Source organism: Lampetra fluviatilis, chromosome 31 (assembly GCF_964198595.1).
Source record: "Lampetra fluviatilis chromosome 31, kcLamFluv1.1, whole genome shotgun sequence".
Taxonomy (NCBI): Eukaryota; Metazoa; Chordata; class Hyperoartia; order Petromyzontiformes; family Petromyzontidae; genus Lampetra; species Lampetra fluviatilis.
In genome coordinates this window covers 8319891-8336192 of record NC_136305.1, presented here as the reverse complement: position 1 = coordinate 8336192, position 16302 = coordinate 8319891, and the positions used below count along the sequence as shown (strand labels likewise).

Here is a 16302-nt window from a genome sequence, read left to right as displayed (position 1 = left end):
CAGGGTGTAGCATCTCACTGATACCCACGGCTAAGAGAGTTTTGCCAAATTTGTGAGAATAAGAATCTTTATTTAGACTGGAGGATTCCGATGAGCTAGCTTTTTTTCAAAGATGTCCAGTCTTGCAGTGTGCAGTGATTCACGAAACCTCGGTTCCACGGTGCTAGCATTCGCCACCACCGCTCGCCGGTCATGGCATCTGTCGAGTCAGTCATTGGCATTATTTGATCATACTTCACCACGCTAGTAAGTGCAGTTTGGTACGGGTGGGGGGGGGGGCACGACGTTCACCGTGGCCTAGAATCGAAGTCATGTTGCCGGGTTCACAGCGCAGCGCGCTAACCACTGTGCCCACCGCTACACCCGCATCGTGGACACGTAGAACCTAGGGGCGTGAGCACCTCCTTCAGCCTCCACACAGTGATCACGGAGACCACCGCAGCGCTTCCACCCCAACGGTGAGTGATGGTGGGGCAGGGCAGGGGCAAAGAGGAGGGGGGTCAGGGGGGGTGGGCGCATGTCCTTGGGCACAGCGGTCGTTCACGACGGACTCCCCGAACAGGAAAGGAGTTCGCATGGCTGCGCGTGTGCACAGGAACCGCCCGACACCACACATACGCACGCCCACGCGTGCACACACACACGCGCGCCCACGCACACCGACACATGTACGCAGACACACGAACACACACACAGATGCGCACACACACATACACGCACAAAGATGAACGCGAAAGACTGGCCACATACGCAGATGCAGACACATACGTGCTTACACGCACACTCAGATGCACAAGTGCACGCACACACACGCGTGCACATCCAGAAGCACACACAAACACGCACACGCACGTACGTACACAGGCAAACGCACTTGCAGACGCACGCATATACACACATGCACAAGCAGAGACGCACACACATGTACTAGTAGGCATGCACACGCAGACGCGTTCACGCACGCATGCGCACACATGCAGACGAACACTCAAACAAACGCACATACACGCATGCACGCACACGCGCAAACGTCGCCGCCAGTGCAAGTGAAAGTGTCAGAGAGGACGGCCGTGGGGAGAGACGCAGAGCCAAGGGGAGGAGCGAGGAGAAGCAAGCCCGGGCAGAGCCCGGAGGGATGGCGAGCGAGCGAGCGAGGAGGAGCGGAGCCGCGACGGAGTGAGGGAGGAGCGTGGAGGAAGGAGGAGTGGGCAGCGGGGAGGAGCTCGCGGGGCAACGCGCGACGGACGAGGAGGAGCCGGGCAGAGCGAGAGACGCTCGCCCGGTTGAAGGCGGCATGCAATCGCGGAGCGGCTGCCCTGAAAACCTGCTTCCTGCGTTTGGAGATAACGGAGCGGAGAAAATAGCCTCTTAAAACAAGAAACACAACGGCGGCACAGGGCGGCAGGGCGGGGGAGGCAGGCCCGCGAACCGCGTCACTCACACACGCACACCTACCCACCCCACCCCCCCACACCTACCCACCCACCCCCCCAACACACTCGTTCTATCCCTCACTCACTCACTCATTCCCTAACTGATTTACTCACTCACCTTCTCTCTCACTCATTATGTCACCGAGGACAAGGACAAAGACCACCCCGTATAGACTTAAGCGACTGTTGGGGCAAGTGCTGTTAGCGAGCACCTATGAAGGCCGGCACGGCACACGAGTGGATGGGTGGCCAGCCCCACGCCCGGCCGCCTTTGTCTCCCTAGTGGCGATGTTTACAGACCACACCAGGTACTCATTTGAGGCCGAGTTGTCCTAGGGGAAACCCAGGACCAGTTAAGATATTCGTCACACGAGCGGGAATCTAACTCCGGTCACTGGCTTTGTAGCGCGGCGAGCTGACCGTTACACCACTGCTCCCCATCACTCAGGAACATACACCCACACACTCTCACTTGCCAACTCGTCCGTATGCTCACTCACTTCCACAGAGACAAATATCCCCTGTATGGCCTTTTACAAGTGCTGTTCATGAGCATCTATTAGGGCCGCCACGGTGGCTTGAGTGGCAAGTGGCCAGAAGCATGGCTGGCCACGTTTGTCTCCCCACCACCTTTCCCAGATGTCTTTGACCTCACACACCTCTCCCTCACACCTCTACTTACCGTATGCTACTCCTCTCTACCCCCCCTCACCTCTTCCCAGTACCCCCAACCCAATTGTTGCCAGATGTTGTGGCTGCTGACTCAACAATGGACAATGGGGGAGACCTAACAAGCCCAGCAGCTCCGCATTCGCACATGTGGGTACACACACTCAGGCACGCGGGTACACACACTCGCGCACGCGGGTACACACACTGGGGTACACACACTCGGGTACACACTCACATGGGTGGGTACACACTCACACACAAGGATGCACACTCACACACAAGGGTACACACTCACACACAGATACACAAACTCGCATACGCAAGTGCACACTCGCACACACATGGGTACACACACACTCATGCAAACAACAGTACACACACGGTTACACACACGAGTGAACAAGCTTACTAGATACAGCAACTCCACACAAAACCATTTCAATTTGTATCGAGTCTACATGCAATCGCATCAACATAAATTGCATGGGAGCTGCGGTATAAATAATAAATGATAATAACCTCAAGATGCTTTACAAAAATAAAATCATGGGCAGGAGGGAGGAGAGGGGGTCAGGGCAAGATAAACGTGGGAGAGGGGAGAGAGAAACACTGCGGCACAAGTCGAGATGAAGCAACCGGGGCCCAACACCAACACCAAATATCAACAACAAACAAACAACAACAAAAACGACGACGACGACGACGACGAGCCCCAGGGACAGCCAGGGCAGCCGAGTCTCAGATCATGACAAACCTGTGGGTATACACACGCGTACGCAATGCTGGATGCACACCCGATACACCACCTCCACACACACACAAAGATCCCCCATGTAGCCTTCACAGACCGTCAGGGCAGAGTGCTGTTAGTGAGCACTGATGAAGGCCGGCGTGGCGCACGAGGGGGTGGGTGACCGGCACCACGCTCAGCTGCCTTTGTCTGCCTAATTCTGTTGTTTACACACACCGCACCAAGTACTCATTTGAGGCTGAATCGACCTACGGGAGGCCCAAGACCGATTCAGATAATCATCACTGCTGTTGGTGGCCGTGAACGGGAATCGATCTCGGGTCGCCGGGTCCTTAGCGCAGCGCGCTAACCACTACACAACAACAACAACCGCCATTCGCCACTAAGTGGCGGTGACGTCACCACGACGCTTGTGCCAGGCCACTACACTACCACTTCCCACACACACACACACGCGTGTACCTGCACACCAACTGAGTGTGCTACATACACGCCCCCGCTCACCCGGCCCCTTCACTTACCCATCTTGGCCGTCTTCTCCTTGCTGCTCTTGAGATCACTCAGCCAATCTCACGGGGGAAGCCGCCAACAGCAGCAGACCCTGCGGGGAGACAATCGCAGACGCATCGTCGTCCTTCACTCGTTTGCTCACCGGCAGGAAGCGACTGTACAAGTCACTCTTCGTCCGAACCCCGACCCTTTATTCGCAGTTAAGGCGTTTCGCCAGGGTTGGCAGGTCTTCGTAGTTCATGTAGCAGGGCAGAAATCGGCACTGCGTAAGGTATCAAAACGTTAGTTTATACGGCTGGTGAGAGAGAATTTCCTGAATAACCCCACTCATTTCAAATGGTTATCACATAATGTGCTGTTGTTGGCCGTGAAGAAGAAATTGCAACCACAGCATTGATGCCACCTCAAGCGGCATTGACAAGCGTGAAATATCTGATCTGGGCAAAGACAATTACATCAAGGTAATAATTTTACATCAGTTAAAAAATAAAAATCTCCCGACTCGTGCCAACCACGGTACTTTAGCGCGTGCGCGCAGGCTTTCGCAACCACGTGCGATCAGAGTGCGGTCGTCCCGTTTAGGCGGCGTTCCGAGCGATTCTTCTCTCAAGCTTTTGCCACACACACTACTGCGGCGGGCATCTATGCGGGGTGCGATCGACCTCTGGAAGGTGCTGGCGGCGGTCGAGTGTGGCGGAGGTTTCGGAGCAGAAATTGTCAACGGCGCAGCCTGACCCCGAGGGCCACACACGCTTCAACCATGGCACTTATAAACACCGGACAGCACCGTAGGATTAACACACGCAGGTTGTCCGCATTTAACAGAGAATACACAGCACCGACATAATACACCAACAGATCACATCAACAAATGAGCGCTCTTAATTACGTTTATGACGACATGTATACTAGTCATTCATAAACGTGCAGAAGTAAATGGAGATGTCAATAAGTAAGCTGTTTTGCACCATTGGAGAGGGGGGGGGAGCTGATGAACATGTGCTTGCGAATGCATTGTGCTGCGGCCCTTCGAAAACATAATCTCAATAATTTCTAAGAATGATGATATTAAACACTGCAGGGCTTCGTAAATCCACTGCTGGTTGAAGGGTTCCCCCGCAGTGATCGTGGGCCATGTTTGACTGTACTTCCATTTAACGGGGAAAAAAACACTCCATTCTTATATATGCTTGAGAAAGTGCTTTAGATGGACCGCAGCATAGTGCATCCACAATCGCATGTTCACCAACCCACCCTCTAATGGTGAAAAATAGCTTACCTAATGACATCTCCATTCGCCTTCACCACAGAGGTCGCAATCGGGTACCCGATACCCGTACCCTACCCAATACCCGGCTACCCGTACCCAGCCGGGTACGGGTATGGGTACCCGTTTGCGACCCTGGTGCGGCCGGGTAGGGTAAGGAATCAAAACCCGTTTGCGACCTCTGCTTCACCATGCTGGTCAGTGCGGCTCATTAAAGTCGAGGCCATTTCCTGCTCGAATGAGCTACAAGGTAGTAGCTCACCTATTTACGACAGCCCATGAGCCAGCGGTGGAAACTTCACACAACTATGGAGGGGGCGAGTCTATCCAGAGGACAACCAAGGTTGACTTTCCCCACAGAGTGATACGTGTTTTATCGACCCCGGAGGGAGGAGAGATGATGGGTCGAGTTAACCACCCAACCAGGAATTGACCTCGTACACCTCCCGACGGCTAGCCGCTCGTTCTCTCGCCGAGCCACGCGGCCAGTTGGAGCGCGAGCGAGCGCTAGCACTCGAGGGTCAACGGATGAGCCCGGAGGCTACCCACAACCCGGCCCCCTGATGGGCTAATCGGCTGCACTGTGGAGACCACAGTGTGTTTCAAACCTCGCGGTCCAAACGCACGGCAAGAACTCTCGCAGGGGACACGTGTGCGGCGATGTAACGCCTTACACTTAATTACGGCAAACGATAATCGGCAACTTGCACCTATTAAATTACGTTGACATTAAGTTTACATTATCGACTTGGTATGTTTTCAAAGGTACCTGTTTAATGAGATGCATGCATGAGGTGGGGCGGGCTAGGGGTCACAGCGCTGAGTGGGCACCCCTCTAAGATCTGGATTCCTGTCGCCCGTGATTAAACCAGGTTAAACTGGGATATCAAGCGTACACGTCGTGCTTAGCTGTCACCAGGCAATAACTGCACAAAACCCCAATCATATCAAAGACATCATTTAATTTGAATCCTAGATCTGAGCATCCACGCCAATCGTGGTCGGTGCAGAGCACGGTCGACATGGACCCTCGCTACCGTTGAGGCCGACGTCAAATGGCGCACGGCTCCTGGACTTGCGCTCGGCGTGACGGCGCGCTCGGGGCAGGAGGCCCGCCTGGCGGCGTCTTGTGGGGGGGGACCGCTACGCTCCGGCCAGGGGGCAAGCGACTCGTGGTGATTTCCCATCTTAGCACTGTCAGTAAGACAACAGCACTTGCTACAGGATAGTGAGACCCTGGGTAATCATAGCTCTACCAGCCATAGCACAACCAGAAAGACAATTGCGAGTCTGTCCATCTCTGGTTAGTCTGTCTGATCTCTGGCGAGTCTATCCGTCCGTCTCTTACGAATCTGCATCTCTGGCGAGTGCGCATCTGGTGAGGCTCTATGTCTGACTCTGGTGAGTCTGTATGTCTGTCCCGAGCAAGTCTGTTCACCTCTGTGATCGTGAGCCCCATCTCTGCACGGTCCTGACTCACATTGGGGCGGCCTGGCAGTATCGTGTTCGTCACTTGTTGCAGAGGTTCACAGTTCAATACAGCAGCCACCCTGGTTAATACCGAGTGTATATTAACCATAAAAGTAGGCGTCGTCTGCTTCACAGTGGATGTTAAAGGTCCTAAGACATCATTCGCAATAGTAGGCATTATCACCTAAACAAATAATACCCGCAAATTACTGCATTTTATTATAATGGCTATCAACGTGACGCAACTGTGATAACTTGTGAAGGACCCTCTTGAAAACAAGTGATGAGTATAAGTGACCATTTTCCTGGGTGATAATGAAACAAATCATAATCGTGGTCCATCAACCTTCTCACCGATCTCAACATTGCTGAAAACGGCTTCTAACCGGAGGATTCACCATGGAGGCAGAAAAGGATGGCATGCTACCTTTCTTGGATGTCCGAATCAAAAAGAGACCAGATGGCTCAATGAGCCATTCTGTCGACAGGAAAGTAACCCATACCGATGCCTACCTAAAACCTGATTCCCACCACCAGAAGAATTCCCTCATCAAAACGCTACACCATAGAGCTCAATGTATCTCCGACCATGAACACCGAACCAGTGAACTCAAACACGTACACCAAGCTCTCAAGGCCAATGTATATTCTGATTACACAATCCGCAAAGCCATCACCCCAACCGTGAGGAAGGAGCCATCTGAGGATCCAATCAAAACCATCACCCTGCCATACACAGCAGGGGTAACCAATTTTTTTTCCAAAATCATGAACAAACACAAGAACCAGGTCCGATTTAACACAGTACATAAAATTCGTGATGTGATCCCATCTGTGAAGAACAAAATTCCTGACATGCAATATCCCGGCGTCAAGAAACTAAGCTGTATCTGCGCCAGCAATTACATTGAGGAAACGAAGCGACATGTCTCGGACCGTGTTCGTGAGCATAAGGCAGATTTGAAACAAGGTAGTACCAATACTTCTGCCGTGGCTGATCATTATTTTAATGCAGCTGGCTCACACAAAATATATTTCTCTAAGACGATTGTACTTTGCAAGCCCACTGGCTATCAATTGAGGTTCGTTCATGAAGTCATCCATATATAAAGACACTGACACAATTTCAACCGAGATGATGGTTATAGACTCAGCAATCATTGGAAAGACTTGACTTGTGTTTTCTTGTCAATCAACCTCCACCGTCAGCAGTGTGGTGTGTGGAGCGGGGTGCAATGATTTCCTGGTGTCCCTTTGCTGCATTGGCATTGCTGCTGAATTGGAATTGCTGTTGCATTGGCATTGCTGCTGCATTAGCAATTCTGGTGCTTCTGCATTGGCATTGTTGGTGCTGCTGATACACTTGGGCTACGCCCATCTCCAAACCTTTATAAACAGTGTGCCTTTAGAGGCTAACCCCTTTTCTTGATGATGACCGCTTGTGTTGCGATCGAAACGTCGTGGTATTTTTATTCACTTTATTTTTTTTCTATCTACGTGACTTTACCGAAAGAACCAAAGAATATTAATTCCTGCAGTCACGAAAGTTTAAGTCAAAATTTAATCGGAGGAACTTTATCCGGTAAGCGCACGAGAGAATTGCTTGGTTCATCACCTGCAGTCATTATCGGCCACAAGTAACTCACCGTACCTAACAAAACGCCATAGCACCCACGTTGATAATCTGGTAGTCTATGAATATAGGTAGAAATTGATCAAACTAAAAGGTGCAAAAAACACACCAATGTAACGACCAAAAATCACAAGTGAATTCTCGAAAGTAAAATCCAATACCACAGTATTTACTTGCAGGGTGCCGTACAGGAACTAGGACTGCACTGACGCGTGTGACGTTTCTGCAAAATTATCAATCACCACGTGATATTTCAATGCGCGCAGCACATTCACACGGTCTGGCCTCGAGTACTGGCGGAGTGTGGTTGAGCCCTGGGTGGTTGGCGGGGGGGCGTAGGGGGGTGTGGGTTGGTGGGGGGAGGCTTGCCTGTGAGCTGGGCCCCGTGCCACAGACACAATAGCAGCAGGAAGTCAAGCAGCACGATCCCCACAAGCAGACAGGAAACACGAGCGCACATGCGCACACCAACATGCGTACACGCATAGTCACACACAAACATAACCGCACACACGCACACCACCGCACATGTCCACACACCACCGCACTTAACCACACAAGACCGCAACCCTATACACACACACCATTACAGTTAACTGTACAAAAGACAAAGATCCCCATATAGTGTTAACAGACTATTGGGGCAAGTGCTATTAGCGAGCCCCTATCAAGGCCGGCACAGCACACGAGGGGGTAGGTCGCCAGCGTTACGCCTGGCCACCTTTGTCTCCCTAGTGGCGATGTTTACACACCGCACAGAGTACTCATTTGGGGCTGAGTCAAACTTGAGGAGGTCCCGGAACCGGCTCAGAGAATCGTCACTGGTGTTGGCCGTGAGCGGGAATTAAACTCAGGTCGCCGGGTTAATAAGTGCAGCGCGCTAACCTCTACATTACCGCTCCCCCCAAGAAAGACACATATGCAAACAAGCGTAACAACATAAACACGCCAACATGCCATATAAAAACAGAACCACAGAACCAGACACGCACCAACAACATCACACGCTCCACATACAAACATAACGACACACTAACACAAGTACACATATGCCCAACTTCTCCCATAGTGAAAGAATCTTCTCCCCAATAAGCCATTCACAGACTTGAAGAATCATGTGCCGTTAGCGAGCACCTATATAGGCCGATAGGACACGTGGAAGTGGTGGTGTGGCCACGGCACCAACCCAGCCCACCTTTGTCTCCCCAGTAAAGATGCATTGTATTATTATTTGCTGCGCATTTATCGCCTCGTTTTGTGTAACCCTTTCACACGTCGGTTTTCTGTAGAGGGGAACGTCCCTAAAAGCAACGCAACTTTAAACAAACAAACAAAATGTCATTTAAATTGGAACATCTACACGCGAGTTACTGTGACCTGAAGACAGGAAGGACAGACCTAATGCATTAAAGCGTCAACCTGAGTTCTGCAGTGTAAAACTAAAAAAAAAGATTGCATGTTCAATAACTCTTCGTCTTTTGCTTTGCAACTTGCTTCAACCCAGCGTGCGGGTAGGCGCACGTTGAAAGCAGTGAGCCTGTGCCAGCGAGCGGCTGCGGTAGAGAGAGTTGGTGCTTTGCAGCTCGAGATGGTGGGGGGGAGGGACGGGGAGGGGGGGTGCAGCGACTGTTCCCGCCGCCCTCCTGCCCAACATCAACACAGCGAACGTCACTCCTTCCGCGAGGCCCCGCTCGCCGCAGTCGCTCAAACATTAACTCCGTGCCACTTCCTCAAGCGCGGCCGCGTTTCACCACGACGCCAGCTCAGGCGCTGTAGCGAGCCCCTGCCACCTTCCACCGCACACGGCAAAACGCGGTGACACGCTCACTCACACGGCACGCAGCACATTCTGAACTGACTAACAGCACGCAAAACGCATCGGACGTACGCTCCGATTAGCCGGGTTGGCTAAGTGCGGTCCAAAAGAAGTTCAACATACATAAGTACATCGCACAGCCCAAACAACATACGCTCAACACAGCTCACGCCTGAACTGTCGTCACCACCACAAAACAACCTACAGAAAGTACACGAAGGACAACAGCTAACCCCCAAAAAACAAGTCGCTGTCCTTGGAAATATCTAAGGGTTCCCAGAACATTCAAAGTCCTGAATTTTGTCAGTTGCAAAATAATACACTAAATCAAAACAAAGTATTCATATGTACTTCTCCCCTCTCCCTATATTGAGATTCTTCTCCCTTCGATATTTGCCACTTTTTTTGGTACTTCAGGAGGTGGCAACCGCACGGGTTGCTGCCCACCACGATCCTCACCTGGGTCCAGACCCCGGCGCGTGCCGGTTTATCCCATGGGGGCGAGCACCGTCGCGGCGTCACGTGGCGCAGGCGGCAGGCGACTCCGGTGGAACCAGCAGCTGCTGCCTCGATTCGCAAACGGGAGCCTCAATCGTGAGCCTGGGTCCTCCACCTCCACCGCACGGCGAACTAGGGGCCACTGCTGTGAACACACAGGGCATGCTGGGTCCTCACCAGAAGAGACAGTGGTGTAGATGTACACTACATAATGGGGAGCGGGAGGAGAGCAGGAGTACAGCGGTTATATCGCCGCTGCGCCACAAACCCAACTACCCGAATTCGATTTCAGCTCACGGCCAGCACCCATGACAATTATCTGAACTGGTCCTGGGCCTCCGCTTGGTCGACTCAACCCTCAAATGAGGATCTCGTGCGGTGTGTAGATATCGCCACTAAGGAGACAAAGGTGGCCGGGCATGGTGCTGGCCTTCACAGGTGCACGTGAACAGCACTTGACCCATGTCTGTTATGGGTATAGGGGGGATCTTTGTCTTTGTAGTGTACGCTGTGTATCTTTTGCCCATAGTGCATGCTTGTTGCATACTCACTCAATGCACATGCTGTGTGTTTATTGATATTGCAAGCCGTGTGCATGTCAATTCGTAGTCTACCCTGTGTGTATCTTTACTATACTCACAATGCATGCTGTGTCTACGTTTACCCAGGTGACAAAATGAGAGTGCAGGTAGTGCATGCTGTGCGCATGTCGTCTCTGGACGCGTGGTGTCTACTTCTAGTGCACATGCTGTGTGTGTCTTCATTCCCAGTTTAGACAACCAAATTACCTCCCACTTTAGACTTTCACCCACTCCATCACAGTGAGGGTGAAAGAAAACACAAGGCCCTGAAGCCCAGCCACATCTCTTCCGCAGGCCAAGGTAGTGCCCGCAGCTCCATGCCCACCGGACCTTCTCGCACGTAAGCACGTGTGTACTCTTGTGTATGTACACGATGGGTAAACTACACGTGTCGACACACAGCATTGTGATCCTCGCTCACAAGCAGACATGGACACCTTCAGGCTTCAAGGGTTGGTCACTGGTTCACCCAGAGTCCCAGACCAAAGTAGTAACCTTCCTATATAATAATCAACGATGTTTATGTATCGGGCACTATAACCTGGAACAAGCCTCACAGTGCCGCTGTCAGACTTGTCAGCCGTACCTGAAAATTAGACCACATCAAGTGAACCCTCCGATCCCTCAACTTCCTCTCAATCAAATCCTGGATCGATTTCAGTTTTGCACTCACCGTCCTGTAGGTCATGGACTTGCCTCTGCCTACCTCTACCCTCTCATCTCTCCTAACTCTTCCCTCTCATCTCACTGCAACCTCTACACTCTCATCTCCACCCACTCTCGTCCACGCACTCTCTGGTCCAGATACCATGGCTTTCTGTCGAAGCCAACAGTCAGCCTTCACTCAGTGGGAGGTCGCTCTCCTCTGCTGTCTCAATAATCTGGAGTTCTCTTCCTCCAGCCATGCATGCTGTCGACTCCCAGCAGCTGTTGAAGTTCAGGCTCAAGACATGTATTGTTTGCTCTCCATATGACTGCCTTCCTTGCAAAATATTATGTTCTGACATTGTATAAATCCACATTATATTGTAAAAAATATATATATTTCGTCGGACTGGTGAAGCAGAAAAAAATGGCGAAAACAAAACAGCCCAACTAAAACAAACAGATATTCATTCATGCAACATGTGCCGCGGCGAACTGTGGTAGAATATTCCACTCTTAAGTCTCCAACTCGCTTTTCCTGACATTATTATTTGAGGCGCATAACGGCCGACTCGGGTTGTCTCTTTTCTCTGAAGCCGCGGGGGGTTCTCAGCGGCGACGAAGCACGGTGATCTGACCCCACGTGGTGATGCCCCAGTGTGAGAACTCCTCAAGGTCGCAAGCAAAAATCACAACGGGAGTTACTCATTTCCTCAGCAGAGCTCTAACCGAGTTGCCAACTCAGTGGACCTGAAGACTCTGAGAGTGAACCTGTTCTACGGGGTTGGGGAGATTCCTTCACCTGGGGGGGCGAGGGCTGTGGGGAAGGTTCCTGGGTCGCTCAAGGAGGGCGACAGTTTCTAGTTTTTTTCAGATTTCAGTTGCTGAATAATCTCCCAGCACATCAAGCGAAACGTCAGACATTATGCCGAAAAACCCAAACATATCGGAGAGCTAATCCAGCAGCACAACCATGAAGACCTACGGAGTGGAAGCTCACGCCTCTTTGCCACAGGCATTATTGATAAACCCCAGTTGATTATTTGTGTTAAAAACACTCTCATACAATTTAGAAATTGCGATCGCTCTTCCTTCGGTGCTTTGAAAGATGCAGAATTGTGGTGGTAAGGAACATCACATGGCACAAATCTCAGGCAGCAATCCCTTGAGCTGGCAGTTTGGGTGCCTCAAATAAAATCTCATGGAGGTATTTTGTGGTTGTGCTGTATATCCCCATCCTATGCGTTTTCGGATTGTACTGCGTTTTGTTGTTCCGCACGATGCCTGATGATTTTGCTCCACGTGCCGAGAGCCTCTTCCGAAACAATTCGGTTCCTACAACTCGACAACACATCAGAGAGATGCAATCTCATGTAATTGCAAACTGTGGTTTAACGTAATCTATCACAAGGTAGGAGAAAAATACACTGTCGCAGTTGTCATCAACACTGTGACTTTACCGAAAGAACCAAGACTATCAATGGAAACACAAAAGGTACGTTGTAAAGCCATTGTCAGCGAAAGCTACCCGAGCACACTTCAACCCGCACACACCTCCCATGTGGCAAGTCCATCCAAACACACCTCCATCTGGGAACACCACAATTGCATACCCCTCACCTGCACATCGTTCACCTCAATGCACCTCCACCTGACCACACTTGCACTTGAACAGACCGACACGTTGGTCAGCCTCTCCAAACATAACCTCCACCTAAATAGGTCATCATCGTCATCAGCCACGATCCAATCCCATGGCTGGATGAAGGAACTCCTGAAGCTGTCAAGAAACTCTCATCACGAAGACTCGACAGACACCCAGCCAGGCTCCACAAACACCCGTCCCTACACAACACACCAAAGCGCAACCGATGGCACACCACACACAAAGTACACAAAACAATATACCTTACATGCCACACTGACCACACCTCTCCTCGGCCAGCTTTCGCAAAAACACACCACCTTACACACAGCGCGCACAAATACCATCACAACACAGAGCACACCCGAATTACCAGTACCACAAACAAACACTACCTCCCCTACACAACACAGCGATCAACCTAATCCACTACCGCGCACAACACAATGAACCGACTACTCCATAAAATAGAGGACACCCCTCTACTGATAACCCTTCCAAAAACACACCATCCTGAGAGCACAAACACACACACGCACTGCACACACTAACCCACCATCGCGCAGAACAGAGAGGGAGAGCACACCTTGACACGACCACCCAAGACTCACCACAAAGCGCACGAAAATATTACCGGCACCAGAATCTTACAGAACACACCCTGATACCACCACACTACCAACCCCACAATACTGAGAACACCATAGCCCAGCTACCCACTAAAACATAGCACAGTAAAGATCCTATACGACACACAGAGCACTCCCCAACACTGCTACCTAACTCAGAAAGCACACCCGAGCCCATACACAGCTCACCCGCACCCATACACAGCGCACCGAAACCCATACACAGCACACCCGAAGCCATACACAGCGGAACACGACACCAACCCGGCCATCATTTCGAACCCAGAACAAAACCCCAACCTAAAACACTACACCAAGCACAACTGTGCAAGGCGATCCTCCATAAACACACCCACACCTCTACACAACACTCCTCTACACAACACACCCCACACCTCTACACAACACACGACACACCTCTACACAACACACGACACACCTCTACACAACACACGACACACCTCTACACAACACACGACACACCTCTACACAACACACGACACACCTCTACACAACACACGACACACCTCTACACAACACACCTCTACACGACACACCTCTACACGACACACCTCTACACGACACACCTCTACACGACACACCTCTACACGACACACCTCTACACACACACACCCACACCTCTACACAATACACACACCTCTACACAACACACCTCGACACAACACACAACACTTTACCGGGGCCATCCTCTATGGTACACACAACACACCCCGAACAAACACACACAGTACCACCACCAAAACCACCACACGGAGAAACGCTTCCACCCGGCCATCGTCCTCTAACACACACAACAACAACCACCGCCATTCGCCACTAAGTGGCGGTGACGTGACACCAAGACGCCTGTGCCAGGCTAGGTGCACCTTGAGGCCACGTGAAGTGTCGAACGCCCGCTGGCAGGAGGTCACGGGACAGACCCAGCTGGTGCCACGGGTCGACTGACTGAGATGACCGAGATGAGTGGCTGATGCACCACCTGTGCCCCCTACTGTACCAACTTGCTGTGCTTTAGCCACCCGGCACTCCGCTCGTTGTTGTGAGCGTCGCTCCTCCGCCCTCCGTTGTTGCTGGAGGGCGACTGCCTCCAACTTTCCAGTAGCGTCCTTCACGAGCCTCCTCCTCTACAGTGGCCGATCTTGACACCGCTGGTACCAGTCATCGACAAAGTTCACTCAGCTCCACGTCCTCTTATACAACGCACACACCACCATCACCACCGCCACCATCCTACAGAAGAGAACACAATCCCGAGCACCAGGGCCCTCCTCCCCACACTCACCTCCACGAAGAGGGCCTCTCTCTCTTGACAGGCAGTGGGGGGGGGGGGTCCCGCGGGATACGTGGGGACCTCAGGGGGTACAATCCAAGGAAAGTCAGGGGGGGTCCAGGGAGGGCCACGAGGCCCAGACAGCGTGCGGCGGAGCAATCAGGGAGACAGATAGGGGGGCCGCTGGAAGACGATGCTCTCGTGGAGACAGGCGGGGAGACTCACGGAGACGGGGGACAGACCGGGGGCTGCGTGGGTACAGGGAGACACGCCGAGACAGGCATGGAGATGCAGAGGAGAGCCCGCGCGGGCAGACATGAGGACTTGCAGGGTCGGGAGTAGGTGGAGGAAGAGGAGGTGGAGGAGGGGACCGGGGGGGTAACTCGTGGAGGTCCTAGGCAGAGAGGGGGGCTCGTGAAGACGAGCGGGGAGGGGGCCCTTGTAGAGACATCGGAGGTCGAGGGGAGCCAGGAGGAGGCTCTGGGTGGGGGGTGCGGGGCGAGGCGAAGTGCCCCAATGGAGGGGCTCGGGGAGACGGGAGGAGCCGGGGGCGGCACGCGGAGCTCCTCCCCCAGGACCCGGGGGGAGGAGCCTCGCGAGAAGTCGGGGGGCGGGGCTGGGAAAGGGCTGGGGGGCGGGGGGGGGCAGGAGGGGGCGGTGACGTAGACGACGGGGCCAGGAGGAGGAGGAGACACACTGGGGGGAGAGGAGGAGGTGGGGGCCAAGAGGAGGTGGGGGCAGGAGGAGGTGGGGGCCAGGAGGAGGTGGGGGCAGGAGGAGGTGGGGTGAGGGCAGGAGGAGGTGGGGGCAGGAGGAGGTGGGGGCCAGGAGGAGGTGGGGGCAGGAGGAGGTGGGGCCAGGAGGAGGAGGAGACACACTGGGGGAAGAGGAGGAGGTGGGGGCCAAGAGGAGGTGGGGACAGGAGGTGGGGGCCAGGCGGAGGAGGAGACACACTGGGGGAGGAGGAGGTGGGGGCAGCAGGAGGAGGAGGAGACACACTGGGGGAAGAGGAGGAGGTGGGGGCCAAGAGGAGGTGGGGGCAGGAGGAGGTGGGGGCCAGGAGGAGGTGGGGGCAGGAGGAGGTGGGGTGGGGGCAGGAGGAGGTGGGGGCAGGAGGAGGTGGGGGCCAGGAGGAGGTGGGGGCCAGGAGGAGGAGGAGACACACTGGGGGAAGAGGAGGTGGGGGCAGCAGGAGGAGGAGGAGACACACTGGGGGAAGAGGAGGGGGTGGAAACAGGAGGAGGAGGGGAGAGAGGAGGAAGGGGAGGAGATGGAGGAGGAGACAGGAGGTGACTGAGAAGGAGGTGGAGACAGACGAGGGGACAGGAGACTTTGTACGGAGAGGAGACGCAAGGAGGCAGGGGAGAGAGAATGCGAGACGTTCGATGCTACGTCGATCTCGCGGCGCCGTAGTTACAACAACATTCAACGTTCTCAAATCCCACCTGCCTGTCCACGCAG

General features: G+C 53.2%; 1 protein-coding gene across 1 annotated transcript in view; it reads right to left on the bottom strand.

Annotated features, from left to right (window-relative positions):
* The window catches only part of LOC144943512 (mitogen-activated protein kinase kinase kinase 3-like), a 46689-nt gene extending 31290 nt beyond the window's left edge, over positions 1–15399 (bottom strand). Inside the window, exons 1-3 of the mRNA XM_078871029.1 lie at positions 14854–15399; positions 10012–10195; positions 3378–3457 (exon numbers count right to left, since the gene is read on the bottom strand). Coding sequence (XP_078727155.1) covers positions 3378–3381 — 4 coding nt within the window. The 5' untranslated portion in view covers positions 3382–3457; positions 10012–10195; positions 14854–15399. The remainder of the gene's footprint in view (positions 1–3377; positions 3458–10011; positions 10196–14853) is intronic.
* Positions 15400–16302: the final 903 nt, after the last annotated feature.